The 23,809-nt window shown below is 50.3% G+C and overlaps 1 protein-coding gene across 2 annotated transcripts; it reads right to left on the bottom strand.

Annotated features, from left to right (window-relative positions):
• Window positions 1-898: 898 nt before the first annotated feature.
• On the bottom strand, window positions 899-20,518 carry Ccdc125 (coiled-coil domain containing 125). Of its 2 annotated transcripts, XM_048368545.1 has the most exons (11): window positions 20,182-20,518; window positions 17,960-18,018; window positions 15,637-15,723; window positions 14,126-14,203; window positions 13,155-13,240; window positions 11,005-11,087; window positions 8,142-8,257; window positions 5,690-5,797; window positions 4,770-4,944; window positions 1,465-1,598; window positions 899-1,297 (listed from the first exon to the last, which is right to left on the bottom strand). In XM_048368545.1, exons 1-11 carry the CDS (start codon window positions 20,489-20,491, stop codon window positions 989-991), a joined length of 1,545 nt encoding a protein of 514 aa, XP_048224502.1. In that variant the 5' UTR covers window positions 20,492-20,518; the 3' UTR covers window positions 899-988. The 2 variants fall into 2 exon arrangements, with proteins under 2 accessions (XP_048224502.1, XP_048224503.1); XM_048368546.1 differs by lacking the exons at window positions 899-1,297; window positions 4,770-4,944 and having other exon boundaries at window positions 1,473-1,592.
• Between the last annotated feature and the right edge of the window lie 3,291 nt (window positions 20,519-23,809).

The raw sequence follows: 23,809 nt of genomic DNA, 5'->3' as shown, positions 1-23,809 counted from the left end.
GAAAGTTCTTGAGATTTCCCTCTCCCATTGCAACCCCGTGGCGTGCACCTGTCGTGCAAAGCTCCCTGGGCGCCTGGGAACGGAAGACAGTAGTTCAAGGCCAGCTTGCATAGAAGAGTGCCGGACACAGTGGCATCTGCCTGTTTTCCGAGTGATGACTGAAATGGTCAAAATAGGAGGATCAAAGTTCAGGCACATGCCAGGAAGAGGTTCCATGTCCTAAAAATAACTAGTGAGGGGCTGGGAATATGGCCTAGTGGCAAAAGTGCTTGCCTCGTATACTTGAAGCCCTGGGTTCGAATCCCCAGCACCACATATATAGATGGCCAGAATGGCACTGTGGCTCAAGTGGCAGAGTGCTAGCCTTGAGCAAAAAAGCCAGGGACAGTGCTCAGGCCCTGAGTTCAAGACCCACGACTGGCCAAAAAAAAATATCCAGTGATACTCTTGCCTTAGCCTCCCAAGTGCCGAATTACAGGTATACTCTACCACACCCCCCCTCAGTGGCGCTGTGGCTCAAGTGGCAAAAAGAAGCCAGGGACAGTGCTCAGGCTCTGAGTTCAAGCCCCAGGACTGGGGGGCGGGAACAACAAACAAAAAGTATCACCTTCCCAGGCTGGCTTCAAATCTCTGTCTCCTGAGCAGCTAGGATTATAGGTGAGCCATTGGTGCTCAGCTATTTAATTACTTTTATAGAAACTTTGATGTTGGAAGATACTGGAAACTTTATAAAATGTAGTACTTTATAAGTAAAATGCCAACATACAATATACATTTGTAGAAAATCCAGAGACATTTTGATTCTTTAATCTGAAACTCAAGACATAGAACTCTTCAAGATGAGGCAACATTTGCATAACCCGGCTCCACAGGACGTGACGCCTTGCCTCCGGAGGGCTCAGTTAGGAAGCGCTCTACTCCAGAGCCGCACCAGCTCCGCGGGCTCCAAACGCTGGCAGATCTCACTTCAGACGCCACCCGTTCATCTTCAAAACAGGAGGCTCGATGGCAAAGAACGGGACCTTCTAAGGGTTCTTGAGAGGTTTGGATCTGTTCCAGGTTGCTCGATGGAACGAACACAGCTGGCAGAGTGGAGACTTTGGAGATACGGATGTATCGAGTCGGGTATAACAGGAAATTCAGAAGTTTTATGCCAGAGGTTTGTGAGCACGAAGTTTTCGTGGCTGGGATTGCTTTCTCTGTCCTCTCTTGAGGCGGTGTGTTTCTCTTCCAGGGCCCGCGCAAGCATGTAGCTAACTTTTCTTTGATGAGCCAGAGCTGCTTCTTTATCATTCAGCTGTGTGCACAGAAACAAAGTGTACCGGCTCCTCAATAAGTCATGGGATAGACTCAGAGAAAGAAGTATTACATATCTTCATATCTACATAGAGCAAGTGTAGCTGTGAGTTAGGAAGGAGTATAAACTAGTTAGTACTTAATGTAAAAAGAAAGCAACGTACTAACCAAGTCTGTCAGCATCGCAAAGACTTGTTGAGAACTGTCCGGGTCCTCTGTCCTAGCAGTGCGTTCTGAAGGAAGCATGCCCAACAGCTTCTGCCCGAGGGTCTTCTTCGCTCTCTGTGGCGAGCCTCCTGTTACTGAGCACGGAAAAGCATTCATTACCCCGGCACAGGTGGCTCGTGCCCAGAATCCTAGCTTATCAGAAGGCGGAGAGGTTGGCATCTTTCTGCCATGTGAAAACACAACAAGACTGCAGTTTAAACCTCAACAGGACCGGGTCCAGCATCTGACCAGGAAGGCATGGGAACTTGCGCTTACAAACTTTAGAACTATAAGAAATTTCTGAGACAGGTATGATAGCCTATGGCTTTAATCCTGGCATTTTGGAGAGTTAGGCAGGAAGATCACCAGGTCAGCCTGGGCTAGTAGAGAAATGCTGTTTTAAGAGGAGAGAATTAAAAAAAAAAAAAAAAGGAAGAACTTTGTTGTTTAGAAGCCATTCAGGGGGCTGGGAATATAGCCTAGTGGTAAAGTGCTCGCCTCGTATACATGAAGGCCTGGGTTCGCAGTACCACATATATAGAAAAAAGCTGGAAGTGGCGCTGTGGCTCAAGTGGTTGAGTGCTAGCCTTGAGCAAAAAGAAGCCAGGGACAGTGCTCAGGCCCTGAGTTCAAGCCCCAGGATGGACAAAAAAAAAACAAACAAACAAAGCCATTCGGTTTATGGTGTGTTATTATAGCAGCTAAGCTAACTAAATACAGTCAGGTCTTGATTTATCAAAAGCTTAAAATTTGGGAATCGTTTTGAAAGTGAATAATAGGTAGATGTCTGAGGAATTTATTTTGAGGTTACAAAGTAAGGAAAATCTAGAGTGCCATGAATAGAATTTTAAAAGTGATTATAAAGCAGTATGAAAAAATTCTTTTGGTCGGGTTGGTAGCTTAAGGTAGGACAAGAACAGGAACTAACATTGTTGACCTACTCTTGTGTTCAATATTGTTCCTGACACTTTGCATATGTTAAACTCTCATCCAAATAAGATCACCTGCATGGCAGGTCAGGATGTCAGTTTTTTTCTTTCAAACTTCAGGACAATTTTGTCTAATAAACTATAAAATATCAAAAAAAAAAAAAAAAAAAAAAAAGAAGGCGGAGAGGTGAGGAACATGGTTCAAAGCCAGCCAAGGCAGGAAAGCCTGCGACACTACCTCCAGTTAACTACCATAAAAAGCTGGAAACAGGGCTGTGGCTCACATGGCAGAGGGCTGTCACGAGGAAGAAAGCGCAGAAATAGTGTCCAGGCCCTGAGTTCAAGCCCTAGGACTGGCACGTGTATGCACGCGCACACACACACACACACACACACACACACGCACACACACAATGACCCCACACTGATGGGCAAATGGGGTGTTTGCAAGCCAAGGCTGAAGGCTGAGGGCCTCTTCTGAGGCCACCAGGACCCGTGAGTCCCGGGCCTCACGAGTAGGGGGCCGATCATGGAGTTGGGGTGGGAAAGCAAGCATGGGGACACTTGGGGACCCGTGGGGGCGGGCCCTGCCGCACGGCTGTTCCTCAGAGCTGGCTGAGGGTGCAGGAGACCGCAGGCTGTCACAGACCGCCTCAGTCCAGAGTGGTGTGTGAACACTCCCCACTTGAAATGCCAGCCACTAATGTCCATTACTGACAAAACGCGGTGCAGATCCAACAAGAGGCCCCGGAGGCCTCGGAATCGACTCCAGCTATGCGTCAGGGCCAGACAACCTGTCCCCAGACCTCTGGACACTGCCCCGCGGGGCTAGGGGCACTCAGCCCCATGTTCCTCACTCCTAAAATGAGACGGTTACCTGCTCCTCATTCAATTATTAGACGGTAGATCCCAGGGCTCAGGCCAGTGGGTACAGTTATTGTTTAACGCTGCAGAATTGCTGCTTGTGAAGACAAAAGGTTTGGGAGCTGGATGGCACAGTGCTGGTTGTGGAGCTTACGTGAATGAATTTAATGCCACTCAAAACCAGTTCGAATGAAGCTGGGCACAAGTGGCTCACACCTGCCATCCTAGCTGCTCAGGAAGCTCTAATCCAAAGGATCGAGGATGGGAGGAAGAGTCCTTGACACTCTGTGTCCAGTTCACTAGCAAAATGCCAGGCTGGAGGGATGGCTCAAATGGAAGACTGCCCGCCTAGCAAATGTGTCTCTGAGTTCAAATCCTAGTATGGGATTTACAAAAAGGAAAAGAAACCCTGCACCTCCAAAAAGTGAAACAAAATGATAACCCTTTTGGATATGTTTAAAGTGGGGAATGGGAATTTTCCTGTCTAATATCTAAAAGTGTTTTTTTCCCCCCTTGGTAGATACATCTGTCAACTCTAAACTCATGCAGCTCATTACAATATCAATGCTTAAAAGAGAAAATACTATAAACTTACATCAACACATTTACGAACATAAAAAAAGGGGTTATGCCGGGGGGAGGGATGAGGGAGGAGGTAAAAAGGTGAACAAGAAATGTACTCACTGCCTTACATATGACGCTGCAACCCCTCTGTACCTCACTTTGACAATAAAGGGGAAACATTTTTTAAAATTTAAAAAGAACATAAGGAAATAGCATGGTTGTAAAATGGCAACTCGGCATAATGTGAAGACTACAACCTGAAGTGTATACACTGATTTCCATCCACGGAAGGAAGGAATGTGATTCCTAGAAGAACCTGCAAAATAGCTGGTGTACCCCGGTAACCCCAGCACTGGGGAGGCAGCGGGGTGCTCAGAGGTTGAGGTCAGCCTGGGCTAAACAGTGACGCTTTATCTCAACAAAACAGCCCAAGAAGAAAGAGGCTGCACACCTTGGAAGCAGACAAAGGAGACGTTGAGAATGTCTAGGATGGTGGGCAGGGAGCTTATAGAAAACAGACCCAATCCTCCTTCCTTCCCCATCCTGACAGACCACCATGCCTAGCTCAGGCTGCTGGTGTGTGTGTGTGTGTGAGTGTGTGTGTGTGTGTGTGTGTGTGTGTGTGTTTGCCAGTCCTGGGGCTGGGCACTCTCCTTTGGCTCTTTGTACGAGGATAGCAGTCTACCCCTTGAGCAACAGCTCCACTTCTGGCTTTTTGTGGTTAATTGGACCTAAGAGTCTCCCAGATTTTCCTGCCCTGGCTGCCTGCAAATTGAGGTCCTCAGAATGCAGCCTCCTGAGTAGCTGGCATTACAGGTGTGAGCCACTGGTGCCCAGCACAGCTGCTACAGAGCTTTGATTCTAACCAACGACAATGACATGATTATCGCCATTATGATCCATAGTTACCATCTTCTCTCACGTGCTTCCAGTTTGTCCTTCTGGTTGACTTTTTACACATTTTATCCATTTGTGTCCATCTCAGTGCCTGGTCATTTTTCCTGATTAATTGTTCCTCAAATGCAATTCTGAACGCATCGGCCATGATGTAAGCTTCTTCTTTGCTTTTCTGCAGAAGTTCCAACTGGTTTTGAAAGAATGTTCGAAAAGAGTCAGAGGTTAAAGGCCGTACTCAATAAATAAGGCAGGGGGGGCTGGGAATATGGCCTAGTGACAAGAGTGCTTGCCTCATATACATGAGGCCCTGGGTTCGATTCTGCAGCACCACATATACAGAAAATGGCCAGAAGTGGCACTGTGGCTCAAGTGGCAGAGTGCTAGCCTTGAGCAAAAAGAAGCCAGGGACAGTGCTCAGGCCCTGAGTCCAAGGCCCAGGACTGGCCAAAAAAAAAAAAAGAATTAACAAGAGGGAGAGAGTAAGGGAAGGGATGACACTGTCCAAAAAGAAATGTGCTCTTTACCTGAGTTATGCAACTGTAACCTTTATGGTATTATCTTTAATTTTAAAAATAAAATAAAAAACAGTAACTATAGAAGCTTTTGAGATCAAACCACAATGCCAGGCAAAGGGGAGAAGGAGAGGAAGAAGGAAGAGAGGAAGGAAGGAGGAGAGGAAAGAGGAAAGAGGAAGGGGAAAGGAGGGGAGAGAAAGGTAAGGACAGGAACAGGAGGTTAGCCACAAACTTCACCAACAAATTCAACTATGCCAAGGAATATTGTATTTTGGAACTTTAATTTATAAGTTGATGCTATCACAGAAACCTAAGCTGATGACCTGTAGGATAAGAATCACTTCAGATAGCTCCATGTACTCTATGAATACAGAAACAGAACCTGAGTGTCCAGTGCCGCCGCGGCGCGATGGGTACCTCGTGTCTGAGCTGCAGAACCCGTTTCCGAGTGGATGCGGCCATCCTGGCGCAGGGACAGGGGCTTCCTCCAGGACCAGCACACGGGCAGGCTCCCAGGACTGCGCGCTGCAAGCCAAGAGCAGCCCTTGCCGTCCCGAGTGCCACGGCGGACGCAGACCCACGCTCCCCATGCCACGCACGCCGCAAGGAACGCGCGACAACGCGCCCCTCGCCACAAGATGGCCAACACGTTCCACCCTCCTTCTTTTGTACTCCATGCTCCTCTCCCATCGGTGAGAGCTAACCATCATCCTTCTTTGTCAGTCACGGGGCTTGAACGCAGGGCCCGGGCACTGTCCCGGGCCTCTTTTGCTCGAGGCTAGGGCTTTACTACTTTGAGCCACCACTTGTGGATTTCTGGTGGTTAACGGGAGGTAGGAGTCTCCTGCCCAGGCTGGCTTCGAACTGTGGTCCTCAGCGCTCAGCCTCCTGAGTAGCTAGGATTGCAGGCGTGGGCCACCCATGCGGGCCCTCCTGAAACGTGTCATGCTGGCCTCCCTCTCCTTTTGAGTCCACGGCAGGAATGGTGCCTAAGGATGTGGCTGATACTAACGACTGCCACACGGTTCCTGTGCGGCCCGGTGCTCAGTATTACCCGCTGCCAGTTCCTGCCAAGATCACACGCTCCAAATGACAACATGGATTATAATGGGCCGGTGAAAAAAACACGCATCCACACCTTAAAAACATACTCTGTCCAGCGGGTCATGCTTGTAATCTCAGCCACTTGGAAGGCAGACATTAGGCAAACCATGAGTCCAAGCCAGCCCAGGAAAAAAGTCATCTCTAGCTCAATAAACAAGGCAGGGGCTGGGAGTGTGGCCTAGTGGTAGAGTGCTCGCCTTGTATACTTGAAGCCCCGGGTTCGATTCCTCAGCACCACATAAACAGAAAAAGCCAGAAGGGGCGCTGCGGCTCAAGTGGCAGAGTGCTAGCCTTGAGCAAAAAGAAGCCAGGAACAGCGCTCAGGCCCTGAGTCCAAGGCCCAGGACTGGAAAAAAAAAATCCACAATCAATCAGGTAGGTGCCGTGGTACATGCCTGAATCCCAGCTGCTCGGGAGTTCCTGTGTAGGAGAATCATCATCCAAGGCTGGTCCTAGGAAAAAAAGACCTCTAACACCCTATGTGGAAAATAACAAAAACCAGCATTGGGGCATGGCTTAAAAGGTAGAGCATTTCTCTGGCACACACAAGACATGGAGTTCAAACCTCATTTACTGCCAAAAATTAAAAAGCTCTCATCATGCACTGTATTCTTAAATATTTTGGGGATGATCCACTCTTCCGATTGGCTGTAACCCTGCCCCCAAACCTGTCCATGAATCACGATAAAGAGAACACTGTCATTCCTGCCTGTGCACTGTGTCTCTCATCAAGGCTCATTACTGTGTGCACGCGCACACACGCGTGCACAGGCACACACTCAGGTCTTGGAGCTTGAGCGCAGGACCTCTGGGTACCGTCCCTTAATATTTTTTCTCAGGGCCAGCATTCTACTTGAATCACAGCTCCACTTTTTTTGGTGGATAACTGGAGGTCAGAGTCTCACAGGCTTTCCTGCTTAGGCTGGCTTTGAACCGTGATCCTCAGCTCTTACCTTCCTGGGCAGCTAGAATTAAAGGTGTGAGCCACCTGCACCTGGCTTACTTCAGACTTTTAAAGAGGAAGACCGCACTGTCCGCTTCAGTGTAAAAGTCACCTCAGCAAAGTCTCACGTGAAAGGCAATGGGGAGCACGGCTACCTCGGGGCGGAGCTGAGCTGTGGGCAGGTCAACATGTTCCCTTTTTATTTCCCTGCTGCTGATAATCCCTCTTGCTGAAGTTGCCAAAGACAAGGAAGACCTGGGAAATGGTGGGAAATGAGCGCCTTCCTTGCGGGGTGGATGGAAGGATTAAGTCTGTCAGCGCTGGGAACGTCGGGCGTGTGGTAAGGACCCGGTCCGTGTGTCCTATCAGCGAAAGCAACTTCGGTTGCCTTTTGTTTTTGCCCGTCCTGAGGTTTGAACTCAAGGCCTGTCGTGCGGGTTTCTCGCTCACGGCCGGCACTCTCGCGCCACGCGCCGTGGCTCCACACGGCTGGGACTGCAGGCGGGCGCTGCAGCTCGGGCCGGGCTGCTTCCCCAGAGACGCCCCCCTCTCGCGCGGACCCCAGGGAAGCTCCCTGCTGCGAGCCGCCGAGGCCGCGGCAGAGACTTCTGCTGAGCGTGGCCCACGCGGAACGGGCCTTCGGGCCTTCGTGGCGTGGCTGCGCACGCGGCACAAGTAGGACAACACCTGTGTGGCACGCAGCGTGCCCTGAGTTTAATCCCGGTTCCACTCGGGGGGGGGGGGGCGCTGTGTCGGGCACGCAGGAAAGGGGCAAGGCGAGGGGCAAGGCCGCCCAGCCCGCCTCTCGCGCGGGGCACCCACCTCGAGCCCCGACACTCCCGTCACGCCGGCCTGGTCCGGGCACAGGCTCTCCCGAGACGCCTTCTGCTCTTCCATCTCCAGCACGGCCAGGGCTTCCGAGCAGTGCTGCTTCAACGCTACGCAGCCACACACACACCTTAGTCCCGAGGCCTCGTGCCGGCCTCCTCGAGCAGCACCCCCCACGGGCCTCGTCCACCCCCCCACGGGCTTCATCCACCCCCCCCACCCCACGGACTTCATCCACCCCCCCACGGGCTTCATCCACCCCCACCCCCCCACGGGCTTCGTCCACCCCCCCACAGGCTTCGTCCACCCCCCCACAGGCTTCGTCCACCCCCCCACGGGCCTCGTCCACCCCCCCCACGGGCTTCGTCCACCCCCCCACGGGCTTCGTCCACCCCCCCACGGGCCTTCGTCCACCCCCCCACGGGCCTCGTCCACCCCCCACGGGCTCGTCCACCCCCCCACGGGCTTCGTCCACCCCCCCACGGGCTTCGTCCACCCCCCCACGGGCCTCGTCCACCCCCCCACGGGCCTCGTCCACCCCCCCACGGGCCTCGTCCACCCCCCCCACGGGCTTCGTCCACCCCCCCCACGGGCTTCGTCCACCCCCCCACGGGCTTCGTCCACACCCCCCACGGGCTTCGTCCACCCCCCCACGGGCTTCGTCCACCCCCCCCACGGGCTTCGTCCGCCCCCCCCACGGGCTTCGTCCACCCCCCCCACGGGCTTCGTCCGCCCCCCCACGGGCTTCGTCCACCCCCCCCACGGGCTTCATCCACCCCCCCCACGGGCTTTGTCCACCCCACCCCCCCACGGGCTTCGTCCACCCCCCCCACGGGCTTCATCCACCCCCCCCACGGGCTTCGTCCACCCCACCCCCCCACGGGCTTCATCCACCCCCCCACGGGCCTCGTCCACCCCCCCATGGGCTTCGTCCACCCCCCCCCCACGGGCTTCGTCCACACCCCCACGGGCTTCATCCACCCCCCACCACGGGCTTCGTCCACCCCCCCCACGGGCTTCGTCCACCCCCCCCCCACGGGCTTCGTCCACCCCCCCCACGGGCTTCGTCCACCCCCCCCACAGGCTTCGTCCACGACCCCATCGCTAGAACACCGCTCACGGGAGATCACACCTACACAGTGCTAGACCGCTCACAAAGCCCTCCAACCACGGTAGAACAAAAGCGGGGCGGGGCTGTAGCTCGGTAGCAGAAGGGGGCCCTGTGTTTGATCCCAGCACCCCAAGGCCAAGGGGTAGGGAAAAAGGAGAGAGGCTGTCATTCTGGAAGCTTCTTTCAGCCCTGGGGGCCTGGGATCGGTGCCATGGGTGGGGGCCGACTTCCTGTGGAGGCCTCGCACAGCCCGATGTGGAACCCGGCCCGCCCTCTGCAAGCCACCACTTGGCACCCGCTGGAACGGAGGACCAGCATCCGCTCTCACACATTTGGGGTGTCGGGGCCGGGAAAGGGGCTTCGCGGTGGAGCGCTCGCCAACCAGGCACGGAGCCCTGGGTTCGACTCCTCAGCACCACATATACAGAAAAGGCCAGAAGTGGTGCTGTGGCTCAAGTGGCAGAGTGCTAGCCTTGAGCAAAGAGAAGCCAGGGACGGTGCTCAGGCCCTGAGTTCAAGGCCCAGGACTGGCATAAAAAAGAAGTCTCATAGACTTTCCTGCCTGGGCCGGGTTCAGACCGTGGCCCTCAGATCCCAGCCTCCCGAGGAGCCCGGACTCACAAGCAGGAGCTCCCAGCACCCGCCTGGCACGCCATCTTGACTGGCCTTCTCACTGAAGCCTGGGACTCTACTCCTTGAGTGAAACCCCCACTTCCGGCTTGTTGTTGCTTAACTGGAAATAAGCGTCTCTTGGGTTTATCTGCCCGCCAGGGCTCACTTGGGAACCTAGACTCTCAGATCTCAGTCCCCTGAGTAGCGAGGACTACAGGCGTGAGCCACCAGCCCCCAGCTTAGTCCCAAAGCCCTTACTAGCTTTCCACCCGTCTTTATCATCAAGTGGCTCCTCACATGATGAACATGTAACACACACACACACACACACACACACACACACACACACACACTTTCTAATCTCTACGTAGGTTTCTCAAGCTTGCTGATTTACTACTGTGCTTTTCAATGAAATTACATCAAAAGCAGGGAGACAGAACCTGCTTACTGGGTATGGGCTTTTCACCTGTGGCTGTTAGAAATGTGTTGGAAATCGAGGTGGTAGTTGAATATGCTGCCCGTGTCCCCTGAGTGGTTCACTTTTAAACATGTTCTTTGGATTTCATCTTGATACTTTTTGGGGGGCGGTACTGGGTATTGAACTAGGGGACAAGTGCTTCCAAGGCAGGTCCTCTACCACCTGAGCCGCGCCACCGGTCACTGTTTCCACGGCCACTTTTGAGGTAAGGTCTTCTTTATGCAGGGACTAGCCTGGGCCTTGGTCCTCTGATTCGAGGAGAGGAATGGCAGGTGCCCGCGCTACTCAGGAGCACCAGTCCGCACCCCTGGGCCCCGTCATCAGCCCACCACGGCCGGTACAACAGGAGCCTGTGCGCCCAGCCACCGGTGGGAACGGTCTCCCGTCCCGTTCTACCCAGGCAGGCCTTGGAGCCCATCGCTGGCCTCTTCCTCGCACATGGCGAGGTGGACAGGCGGGAGCCACCGCCACCACCGCGCTTTGATCCATCTCATTAGATTTGAAAACCCTAACGATGCATCCATTCCCTTTATGATCCTCAAAATATATTACATCAACACATTAGCACTTGCCGTCTCTCTTGTGTTATCGGAGGATACTCTATATAAAGTGGATAGCATTTTAAAAAACTCATCAAAACACCACTGTTCTCCTACCTGCGTTTTCTGACTTGAGCATTTTAATTTCTTCTGTTTTCAGCTTCAGATCCTCTTTGAGGATAGCATTGTCACAGTTTAGTCTGGGGAAACAGCATGCATTAAATAACCAACACATTACAAGTTCGCCCATAGTGTTCAATTTAAAGACAGTTATCAGAACCTCCAAGGTGGTGTTTGTACGCTATCCTAAGGATTGGCGTCGGGTCTTGTTTTCAGATGGTCTTGATGGTAAGGCTTCTTCAAAGGGAGATGTCAATCTCAGATATGCCTTTCCCACTTAACAATGAACTAGGATGTGAAATCGTTTTCCTGAAACCCTAGGTTTTGGCTCTCACAGGGAATTCTGTTCTCTCCTTTTTCTTTTCTTAACTGTTATTTTTTGGAGTTGGAGATCAAATCCAAAGCATATTCATACTATATAAATGCCCACAAGTGAACTACATTCCCAGCCTCAACACGGAGTTCTGGGTGATGGGTGAGATCGACAGACATACGTGTATGTGTATGCGTGACTGTGTCAGAGTGGCCTTTCTAGCTCTGTCCTCTGGGAAGACCTCCTAGCGATGACTTCGCAGTGCAAGGAGCATCCTAGCCCTCAGATCTTGGCTGCAACATACTATTCTCCACTAAAAGAAACAAGGGCTTGGGGCTGGGGATGTGGCCTAGTGGCAAGAGCGCTTGCCTCATATACATGAAGCCCTGGGTTCGATTCCCCAGCACCACATATATAGAAAATGGCGAGAAGTGGCGCTGTGGCTCAAGTGGCAGAGTGCTAGCCTTGAGCAAAAAGAAGCCAGGGACAGTGCTCAGGCCCTGAGTCCAAGGCCCAGGACTGGCAAGAAAAATACAAAAAACAACTGGTGTGGTTTGTATATGAAGTGCCCTTCAAAAAGGCTTATATGTTACAGCTGGGTCTCCAGCGAGGGGCCATGTTGAGAGGTGATTCCAATATAAAGGGACCCATCTCATCAGCAGAGGGAGAGCTGTTGCTTTGCTTTTGTTGGTGGTGGTGGTGGTTGTATGACTTAAATTCAGGGCCTGGGTGCTGTCCCTGAGCTTTTAACTCAAGGCTAAGGCTCTTGCTGCAAACTGTCGGGAGCACCCGACCCCGCTGCAGCCGGGAGCAAGGCCCTCCTGGGAGCAGAGCAGTGACTGGACAGTGGAATTGGTCTCGAGGCAACAGGGGACCGGCTACCTCTCTCCAGCAACAGATGCAGACGGTCCCAAGAACAGGGCTTTTATTCCCTAACAAGGCAGCCAATGTGAAGAGATAAGGACACCATGGAGGGGAGAACAATCCTAGGATTGGTGACTCCCCGACCCCCGGGTGTGAAGATGAGCAATAATCAGCCAATTTGAATAGGCCTCCTGCAAGCTCCAAGGTCAGAGAAGATGCAGGATTATCACATATAACTTAATGTGCAATTATTCATAAAATTCCAGACATAAAAGACCAACTCTTTTGAATATTGCTCTGGGTTTGTTTCCTCATGTGCAAATTGTACCTCTAAGCACTGGCTATGTACAGCTAACCATACTCCTTCATTTCCAGTTACTCAACTACAGTTAAATCTACTTGCACATAACAGAAATAGCTTGAAGACTGTCCCAATTTTTATACTAAGTGAAATAAAACAACTTTTTTTTTCTTTTCTCTTTTTATTTATTTATTTTTTTTTTTTTGCCAGTCCTGGGGCTTGGACTCAAGGCCTGAGCACTGTCCCTGGCTTCTTTTTGCTCAAGGCTAGCACTCTAACACTTGAGCCACAGCACCACTTCTGGCCTTTTCTATATATGTGGTGCTGGGGAATCGAACCCAGGGCTCCATGTATATGAAGCAAGCATTCTTGCCACTAGGCCATATTCCCAGCCCAAGGATTCTTTTTTTAAAAAAGGAAAATAAAGCTAACAAATATGGAACTACTAAGTAGATAAATTATAATAATTACAATTAGTTTAAAGAAGAAAGCCTACACACTGCATTTATATTCCATGCATTTTAAGATTATCAAGGAAAATGTAAGGGGTAATAATGTAAACACTGGGACAGGAATGTAAGAATCATTGGATTGAGTACTTGCCTATCATGAGTTGGTTCCCAACACCACCAAAAAATAAATTTCAAAGGTTAAAAGTAATATACCAACCTGTCATACTTCTGGATCCAAGATTCTTCTATATTTTTAAATCTATCCTGATCAAATTCTATTTCCCACTGCAAGGCATTGATTTCCTACAGAACAAAACCAGGACTTTTATTGGAAATCACTATAATTAAATCACTTCAGGACAGTAAGACTCAGATGAAATAAATCACTTATCATTTCACAAAAGTAGTAAAGAGGAAAAAAATTTAAACATTCAAAAAACAGTTGCTTGCCAGGCCCTAGTGGCTCATGCTTGTATCCGAACTACTCAGGAGGCTGAAAACTGAGGACTGTGGTTGGAAGCCGGCCTGAGCGGGAACGTCTGAGACTCTATCTCCAGTTAATGACCACAAGCCAGACGGAGAGCTGCGGCTCAGGCAGAAGAGCACTAGCTTGAGCAAAAAAGCTCAGGAACAGCACTCAAGCCCCGGGACCAGCACCAGAAAACTAAACAACAAACAGACACTGCAAAAGACACATCACGTGCTTTCTCAGCATTCAGAGAAACTTTACCTAAACTCATCTATTGCTGAAAAAAATTAAATTGAGACCAAAATTTCCTGCACTGAAGCCACACTTCCTCTGTGGCTACGCTGTCTGAGTTGACACCATAAGCAAAATGGATGTCTAGAGTCTTAGCCTGACCGGCCAGATCAAGGGAGAACATGAGAAATGCAGGAAAGTGACCGTGTTGGGGTGACTCCTAGTGACCCTTCCAGCGAAGAAGAGATGGAGGCAAAGAGGCAAACCCGGCCAGGCAGGCAGATGGACGGAAAGAAGAAAAATGGTAAGGCTGCCTACCGCCACCAAGCCTTTGCCCAACTGAAGCTCCCAGGCGAAGACTTCAGACAGGGAAACGGCCCCAGCAGAGGGTATGCACCAACAGGATATCCATCAGCATGGGGAGGCCAAGCAAACTCCTACTTAACCCTTCCCGGCCTGAACAAGTCACTATTAATAGAGGCAAATACCTTCTCCAAGGATCTCTTTTGTTCCATAGTTTTTTGAAGTGCTGCTTGCGTGTGACTTGTAGCTTTGCCAAGTACTGCCTAAGAAAAATAAAAATAGGATCCGTAAATTAAATGTTAAGTTATTCTAACATATAAACTAAAATTCACATTTTCTTTTCCTTTTCTTTCTTCTTTCTTTTTTTGTAAGTACTGAGGTTTGAACTGCAGACCACTTTGCTGGTGTTCTTCCACTTGAACCATGCCTCCAGTCTGATTTTTGCTGCTTAGATTGGTGATAGAATGTAGCAGGCTTGTCTGCCCAGGCTGGCCCTGATCCTCTAGATCGCCGCCTTTTGAGTAGTTAAGATTAGAGGCATGAACCACCAGTGTCATTTTGAGATAATAGTCCAGACACCATGGGTGTGTGGTTCTTTTTTTTGGAGTATTTAAGATATTCTAGAATTAGCCAGGCAGCAGTGGCTCACACCTATAATCCTAGCTACTCAGGAGGCTGAGACCTAAGGATTGAGGTTCAAAGCCAACTGGGGCAGGAAAAGTCCTTGAGACTCCTATCTGCAATTAACCACCTAAAAACCGGAAATGGCTCTGTGCCCTGAAGTGGTAGAGTGCCAGCCTTGAGCAGAAAAGCTCAGGAACAGTGCCCAGGCCCTGAGTTCAAACCTCAGGACTGGCATACACACACACGCATACACACACACACACACACACACACACACACACGCACGCACACACACACACAAAAGCAAGTCTAAAATTAGATTGTAGTTATTGTTGTACAACTCAAAGTTTAGTCGAAGAAAAGTGTACTATAGTCCTGAAAAAAGCAAATGCCATACTACGTAACTGAAGAGCTGTTAAAAAATCTGTACCTAAAAAGTATTATATACTAATGTTCTTGTAATTACTATTAATTTAGATTTTGTAGAGTTTCATTTTAAGAACTGGAAAGGAAAAAGAAGAGAAGAAACCTAGCGCTTGCTGGAAGCCAGAGGCTCACGCCTGTGGTCCTAGCTACCCAGGAGGCTGAGACACTGCAGACTGGGTTCTCAGGCAAACAAATCTACTCTTTGTGTATGTGTCCCAGTCCTGGGATTTGAATTCAGGGTCTGGGTTCTGTCCTTGCATTTTGTTTTGGTTTATTTTTCTCAAGGTTACCACACTGCCATTTGAGCCACAGCTCCATTTCCAACTTTTTGGTGGCTAATTGGAGACAAGAATCTCACAGACTTTCTGGCCTGGTCTCACCACAAAATGCAGTTCACAAATCTCAGCCTCCCACGTAGCTAGGATTATAGGTGTGAACCACTGGCATCCAGTGACAAATCCACTCTTAACTCCAATTAACTGGCAAAAAGCTGAAAGTGGAGATATGGCTCAAGTGGTAGAGCACCAGCTAAATGAGAGACATTGAGTTTGAACCCTGGTACCGACACAGAAACACACACACACACACACACGTAATTATTAGAATGTACAAGTGATTTTTAAAAAGTGTAAAAATAAGTTCTTACCATGCTTTGAAGAATTTTCAGTGCTTCTTCTTTACCTTCAAGTTGTCTCTGAGATGCCTCAAGTTCAGTTTTTAAAATTTCTACTTCCTATAGACAGAAATAAAATTAAATCTTCCTGTGTGCAATACAGGCAAATCTGAAAGTTATCCCTTGGCGAGTCCATGTACCTCGACTCAGAGTACCTTCAAATGAGGTTGTAAATTCATCTAGACTTGGCAAGTGAACAGGTCAGCTATAATTGAAAGCCTACCAAGTATCAGACCAAATCTTTTTGCTTTTTCTCAAATAGAACACATAGCAAACAATATAGGAGGAAACTCTTTAGGCCGCATAAAATAATTGTGACTTATATCCTCCTAAACAATATGTCTTGGTCCTTGGCAAGATGAACATGACCTTATTAGGAAAGGCGGTCTTAACAGATATGTTTGTTGTTGTTGTTATGGTTGCTTTAGCAAAAGCTTGAGAAGCTAGGTGCCAGAGGCTCAGGCCTGTAATCCTAGCTGTTTAAGAGGCCGAGATTTGAGGCTCACAGCTCAAAGCCATCCCGGGCATAAAAGTCCATGAGACTCTTATTTCCAGTTAACCACCCAGAAGCCCGCAGTGGCGCTGTGGCTCATGTGGTAGAGTGCTAGCCTTGAACAGAAATGCTCAGGGACAGTGCTCAGATTCCGAGCTCAAGTCCCAGGACCCGTGCACAAAAAAGCTTGAGATAAATCAAATTTAACAGATTTAACTGAACCAAGGTAAGCTTTCAGAAGTGGAAGAGACTGACAAGAGCCCCACTGACTTTTTGATTTACTTTTATCTACTTGTTTATTTGTACCAGTTCTAGACTTGAGCTTCTGTTCTCCTTGGCTTTTTTGCTCAGGGCTGGCACTCTACTAGCCGCGCTATCCCTCCACTTCTGTCTTTTTGGTAGTTCACTGAGTTTTGAGAGTCTGGAATTTCCTGACTAGGTCGACTCTGAATTGAGATTCTCAGTGCTCAGCCTTCTAAATTGCTAGGATTACAGATGTGAGCCACCAGTCCTTGGTAGAAAGGCAAGAACACTGTAACTGAGGTAGAAAAACAGCTTGAGTGGTGGGTGTAGCTCCATCTCTGCCTGTGATTCTCGGCTCCAATGCTAGCTGGGCTGAACTTCAACCAGTTATTACAAAAACACACTCCTAAAGAAGGCCCTCCATCTGTGTGCATTTCCACAGACTCCAGAGACAGTCCCCAGGGCGGAGTTGCATTAGGCCGAATTTCTTTTCACAGAGGTAATCAGGTTACAGTGAGAAGAAACTGAATTCCATTGGGCCTGGATAATAATAATAACTGTTGTCCTTACAAAATGAGGGAAAGGTTTGGAGGGACACACAGGGCTAAAGGCCATGAGAGACAGAGGCAGAGACTGCATTTGTGCAGCTACCAGCAGTCAAGGACTGCCAAGGGTGCTGTAGTCACCAGACGCCAGGAAGAGACAAAGGATTCTCCTGGAAAGCCTTCAGAAGGAACACAGCCTGCCAAATCCTTGACTCCAAACCCCCTGCCGGGATCAACTTGTGCAGTTCTAAATCACCAGCTTTCCATACTGGGTTACAGCAGCTGTAGGAAACTGAGAGGGTGCTGCAGTTTGAACTCAGGGCTTCGTGACTACCAGAGTTCTCTCACTAGAGTTATGCACACACTCGGGTGGGCTTCCTCCCAGCTGCTGTGCTTACCACGCTGGGGCTCCTCGGAACCCTAAGAGATCCTGACTTCCAACAGGTAAAAGAAAGCTAGAAAGGGTGGGGACAAAGGGTGAACAAATGCAGCAACGGTCCTCCCTGGACGCCGCGTTGGGTGGGGATGAGAGGGAAAGACTGAGAGGCAAGGGAGGGGGAGCATTGTCCACAAAGAAACGCACTCTTGACCTAACGGGAACTGCAACCCCTCGGTGCTCTAGACATCGCCTTTATAGTAACAACATGCAAGTATTTTTAAAAGGTAGTTTGTTTATTATTTACTTATTCATTCATTCATTTATATTTGCCAGTCGTGGGGCTTGAACTCAGGGGCCATATACCCAGCCCCCTGAAAACTTTTTTGTTTGTTTTGTTTTTGTTTGTTGTTTTGGCCAGTCCTGGGCCTTGGACTCAGGGCCTGAGCACTGTCCCTGGCTTCTTTTTGCTCAAGGCTAGCACTCTGCCACTTGAACCACGGCGCCACTTCTGGCCATTTTCTATATATGTGGTGCTGAGGAATCGAACCCAGGGCTTCATGTATAGGATGCAAGCACTCTTGCCACTAGGCCATATTCCCAGCCCCTGAAAACTTTTGTATTAGCAAGAAGACATACCTCTAAAGTTTCACGAAGACGTTGCCTTAATTCTTCATTTGATAATTCTGAATTAGAATCTATTAGAGGGGGGAAAAAAACCTTCAATAACTTCTTTAGTTAAATATAGGACATTAAATACGTACGTTAAAATATTTCACAAAGAAAAAGACATCATTTTGAATTAAAAAAAAAACCTAAATAGGACTGTAATATAAAACGTACATGAAGAACTGGCTAATTTCTATATACAAACACAAATGTGTAGAAAAATGTGAATGTAAGTAAAAACAAGTAGCGTGTGTGTGTGTGTGTGTGTGTGTGTATGTGTGTGTGTCTTCTTGGGCTTGAACTCGGGGGCCTAGGGAGCATCTCTAAGCTTTTTTGTTCAAGGCTAGTGCTACAGCTCCACTTCTGGCTTTTTGATGGTTAACTGGAGATAGGAGTTTCATGAATTTTCCTGCCTGAGCTAGCTTGAACCACTATCCTCAGATCTCAGTCTCTTGAGTAGTTAGGATTACAGGCATGAGCCACTAGCACCAGGCTTCTAAATGTTTTTGATTTGCAGTTAGTTTAACCTGAGGACACAGAATTTATAAATTAAGAGGGCCAAATGAGGGAGGAGATAACAAATTGTACAAGAAATGTGCCCACTGCCTTACATATGAAACCCTCTGTACATCACTTTGATAATAAATAAGTAATTATTTTTTTAAAAAAGAGGGCCAACTGTATTTTCATGTTGCCCTAATTCATGTTTATTTAAACTAGGGAGGAGCTTCAGGAGGGGGTGGGTTTACAGAAGACTTACAGGTTATAGAAGCTTTTATGGGAGATTTGCAGGCTTACACAAGATTCGGCCAGACAAGAGCTGGTACACAATCTGCCAGACTCAACAGCAGATTTCCAGCAGAAATTCTGTAACATTCACTATAATATGATTCTGAATTTTAGGCTTTCTTTTCATGGAAGGGAACATTGCTTCTTGGTTATGATATATTAAAATGTTATTTGTTTAAGGTGAATAAACGCAGTCATGGTATTCAGTATACGTTATGTGGAAAATGAAATATGCAACTGTGGGCAGGAGTGGGAGGGGGAAACGGGGAAAAAAGGGGGAAGGGATGACATTGTCCAAAAAAGAAATGTATCCATTACCCGACTTGTAAATGGTAACCCCTCTGTACAACACCTTAACACTAACAATAAAATTATATTTTAAAAAAGCTGGGTGCTGGGCTGGGGATATAGCCTAGTGGCAAGAGTGCCTGCCTCGGATACACGAGGCCCTAGGTTCGATTCCCCAGCACCACATATACAGAAAACGGCCAGAAGCGGCGCTGTGGCTCAAGTGGCAGAGTGCTAGCCTTGAGTGGGAAGAAGCCAGGGACAGTGCTCAGGCCCTGAGTCCAAGGCCCAGGACTGGCCAAAAAAAAAAAAAAAAAAAAAAAAAAAAAAGCTGGGCGCTGCTGGCTCAGGTCTGTCATCCTAGCTGCTCAGGAGGCTGAGATCTCAGGATCACAGTTCAAAGCCAGCCCAAGCAAGAAAGTCTGTGAGACTCTAATCTCCAATAAAGTACTCCAAAAAAAAAACTGTAAGTGGTTCAAGTGGTGGAGCAGTAGCCTTGAGAGAAAAAGTTCAGGGACAGTGCCCAGATCCTGAGTTTATGACCCAGGACCTGCCAAGAAAAAGAGAGAGAGAGAGAGAAAGAGAGACAGACAGACAGACAGACAGACACAGAAGGTAAAAGAAGGGAAAGGAAAGGAAGGGAAGAAAAGAGAGAAAAGAAAACAAACTTCAGTGCCTTTGCCTAACTGTGAAAGACCAATAAATATGTGCTGGGGCTGGGGATATAGCCTAGTGGCAAGAGTGCCTGCCTCGGATACACAAGGCCCTAGGTTCAATTCCCCAGCACCACATATACAGAAAATGGCCAGAAGCGGCGCTGTGGCTCAAGTGGCAGAGTGCTAGCCTTGAGCGGGAAGAAGCCAGGGACAGTGCTCAGGCCCTGAGTCCAAGGCCCAGGACTGGCCAAAAAAAAAAAAAAAAAAAAAAAAAACAAAACAATAAATATGTGCTGACAGAGGGGGAGAGACAGGAGAGGACTGGAGGCGTGGCTCACGTGGTAGAGCACCTATCACTCGCTGAAATCCCTCGTAAGCATCTATTCCTCCTAAGCGACTGGTACGATAGCCGGGCATACGAGCGCGGCTGCTCTGGAGGAGAAGATCCAGCGTGCTTACCAGAGCTGCTCTGTCTCCCGAGACCGGAGGCTCCGCACCCCCGAGGACACGCGTCCCGCAGGCTGCCCTGCCTGCAAGGCTGACAGAGGGCTCCGCCGCCTTCTTCCCCCTGGCTTGGAAATGGAGGCGGGCCACGGGGCTTCCCGCTGAATCTCTTCCTGGACGTGGGCAAATGGGAGCCTTCTGCTTGGTAAATGCCACCAGGTCGTCCCCCGAGGCCATAGCCCAGATCGCCTTGGGTCATGTCATCCTCTTCTGCTCCCCAGATGGGCGCCTCCGACTCACCGGCCGACCTCGGCTCCTGGCTCATTAGCCACAGGTGGGCTTTATCCTGTGGGGAAACGGCCGTCTGGAGTTTGGAAAAATCAGTGGCAGTGGCGGAGATCCAGCCATGCCACGTCTGGAAGTTTAGCCAAAGATGGAGAATCAAGTTGAAGAGGTGTCTACACAGTTCACAACAGGCAGCCTCTGCATGGAGAAAGCGTGCCCCACGCAGATGCAAGCACAATGGAACACTGGCTAGCCTCCAAAAAAGCAGCTCACTCTGCAGTTTGGTGGAGCATGACAAATTGGATAACATTAAACCACATGAAGTAAGATAGGCACAGAAGACAAATGCCACATGATCTCACACGATGAATCTAGAACAACACACGTCAAAGAGGCCGAGGGGCCACGGGAGTGAGCGGGGGGTGGTCAAGGTGCAGAGTGCCAATGAGGAAAAAAGACAGCAGCTCCACAAGGGGAGCAATCTCCATTTGATTCTCCAGAGGACGAGCCAGTGTCTGACCCACTGTCTGGAACGCGATCCTTGTTAAGGCGGCTTTAATAAATGACCAAAAGAGCCGAGCGCTTAGGCTGCTAATCCAAACTACTCAGTAAGCTAAGGTCTGAGGATCACAGATCAAAGCCAGCCCAAGCAGTAAAATCCATGACTCCTGGGGCTGGGGAGATAGCCTAGTGGCAAGAGTGCCTGCCTCGGATACACAAGGCCCTAGGTTCGATTCCCCAGCACCACATATACAGAAAAACGGCCAGAAGGGGCGCTGTGGCTCAAGTGGCAGAGTGCTAGCCTTGAGCAAAAAGAAGCCAGGGACAGTGCTCAGACCCTGAGTCCAAGGCCCAGGACTGGCCAAAAAAAAAAAAAAAAAAAATCCATGACTCCTATTTTCAATTAAACAGAAAAAAGCCAGATGTGGAGATACGGCTGAAGCGGTAGAGCACCAGCCTTGAACAAAAAAAAAGCCAAGCAAGAGGGAGAGACCTTGAGTTCAAACCCAGTACAGTCAACAAACAATCATTTCAACAAGGAGGGCACCAGGCTACTGCGGCCTGCTCTTCTTTCCAAAGAAACAGACTCCTGACTAAGTGTGGGCAGAGAACTCAGTCCTGGGCCTGTCCCCTCCCGCACCACTGCAGTGGCCTCCGGGGCAGGGCCGGGCAGCTGGAGAGCTGGGGGCAGGGCAGGACAGGGCAGGACGCACTGGGAGGGCAGTTAGGACGGCTTTCACCATCGGCATTCCACATCGCCTCTGCTGTGCAATGGCTGTTTAGAAGTGGCTGACCTTGCTTCCTTTCCTCAAGTCTTGTTACACACACACACACCTGACGCTGAGCTTCAAGTCAGTGAAGAAAGAAAAAGAAAGCCGGGGGGGAGGAGCACACACAGGACCCGGGTGCAGGGGAGTGCAAAGGCTCACACGGGCAGTGAGCGTAAATCACAGTGTGCAAAGCATCTGCACAGGGCTCATGAACACGTCCCCACAACTGCATTCCCCAAGAGAGCTGCACCCACACCTGCACAGGAAGACGCACACCCATGTTGACACGTCACTCAACTTAGTAACCACCCAGGAAAACAGAGGGACCGGCTAACAGCCAAGAGGATCGCATTGACTGTATCCTAACTATGCAACGTGGTTGTAAAGTTCAGATAAGGCGAGCCAGGAAGCACATGCTACATGAGACAGGGTAAAGCTAAGGCATAACCACAGCAGATTCAGGGGTGTCTAGGGCGGGAGCTTCCAGGTCAAAGGGCATGAAAGAATGTTTGGAGACAAATTTGACCAGATTGGTAGTCAGATGGAAACTGATCCAGATGGGGGCTGGGAATATGGCCCAGTGGTAAACTGGGTGGTAAAGTGCTCACCTCATATACATGAAGCCATAGGTTCGATTCCTCAGCACCACATATATAGGGGGGAAAAAGCCGGAAGGGGCGCTGTGGCTCAAGTGGCAGAGTGCTAGCCTTGAGCAAAAAGAAGCCAGGGACAGTGCTCAGGCCCTGAGTTCAAGCTCCATGACTGGCAAAAAAAACAAAACAAAACAAAAAAGCCAGGCTGGAACATGGGCCAGTGGTAGAGTGCCAGCCATGAACAAGCAAGTGCAAGGCCCAGGACTGGCAAGGAAAAAACAACAACAGAGCTCCTGGGAAGCTGCTTAACTCCTCTACAGTGAAGTGCAGTCTCAGGCCCGTGGTAAGCATGTGGTGTGGTCAGAGGATGAAGCGCTTGCCTAGCGTGTGTAAGGCTCTGGTTCAGTGCCCAGCACCACACACATACACACGCGTACGTATGGTTTGTGGTCGGATTGGGAAACTAGAAGCAGAAAAAGAGAATTAGTCAACACCAGGGGAAACACGGCAAGAGGGAAATGTAAGCAATCACGGAGTTGGCTAAGGCTTTTTTTCATTTTGAGACAGTCTTGTCCCATTTCTGGGATTAAAGGAGTACAATACTATGCCCGCCTGCCGTTAAGGATATTTTGTAAAGCATCCTACATATATTCTCCTATCGTTGGTCTGCTTCCTGAAGCTCAGAGCCGAATGTATATTATGTTTTGGTGCCGGGCTCCTCAATCCCACAAGAAACCAGGTCCTTTCCTTCGTCCCTGCTGGCATCCCGTCTTCCGCTCAGGCTGCTTTTGCTTTTCCTGCCCCTTCTGCAAAGGTCCACGAGAGACACAAATGCAGCCGGACATCCCGCCAGCAATCCAAACACATGTGTTTCAAAAACACACCCAGTCTCCTCTCCACTCCCCAAATCTCTCCGATCCTCTGCTTTTTTCCCAGTCCTGGGGCTTGGACTCAGGGCCTGAGCACCGTCCCTGGCTTCTTTCAGCTCAAGGCGAGCACTCTGCGCCTTGAGCCACAGCGCCCCTTCTCTAAGTGTGGTGCTGGGGAATCGAACCCGTCCCCCCCCCCCCCCCCCGGTCCCCGTCCCCGGCGTCGGGGCGGCCGGCGCCTCGCGCGGGGCTGCAGCTCGCCGTGGCTCGGTCCGCACGGCCGGTAAGTCGCGAACGCGGTCCGTCCCGTCCTCGGTGCCCGCTCGGCGGGCGCCCACCGAGCGGAGACGCGAGCTCCGCGCGCCGCCACCCGGATCCGCACCCGGACGGACGCCCGCAGCCCTGGGCGCGCCGGCTCCAGGGCGGCCCGCACGGCGCGGGCGGAGGCTCGGGGGTCCCGGCCCCGGCGCTCACCCCGGCCCCCGGCGCTCACCTCAGCCCCCGGCGCTCACCCCGGCCCCCGGCGCTCACCTCAGCCGCCGGGCGGCCCCGGCCCCCGGCGCTCACCCCGGCCCCCGGCGCTCACCCCGGCCCCCGGCGCTCACCCCGGCCCCCGGCGCTCACC

Source organism: Perognathus longimembris, chromosome 19 (assembly GCF_023159225.1).
Source record: "Perognathus longimembris pacificus isolate PPM17 chromosome 19, ASM2315922v1, whole genome shotgun sequence".
NCBI classification, from domain to species: domain Eukaryota; kingdom Metazoa; phylum Chordata; class Mammalia; order Rodentia; family Heteromyidae; genus Perognathus; species Perognathus longimembris.
This window is presented reverse-complemented; position numbering and strand designations above follow the sequence as displayed.

What these genes read in the sequence shown, in the direction of transcription:
- Ccdc125 (XM_048368545.1), bottom strand. Translation starts at nt 20,491, where the DNA reads ATGAGCCAGGAGCCGAGGTCGGCCGGTGAGTCGGAGGCGCCCATCTGG. An exon ending in CGGGAGTGTCGGGGCTCGAG is followed by an intron (nt 5,798 to 8,141) that starts GTGGGTGCCCCG and finishes CTTGGCTTGCAG; the next exon opens with CGCGCAGTCCTGGGAGCCTG. An exon ending in TTGCGATGCTGACAGACTTG is followed by an intron (nt 1,298 to 1,464) that starts GTTAGTACGTTG and finishes CTGTGCACACAG; the next exon opens with CTGAATGATAAAGAAGCAGC.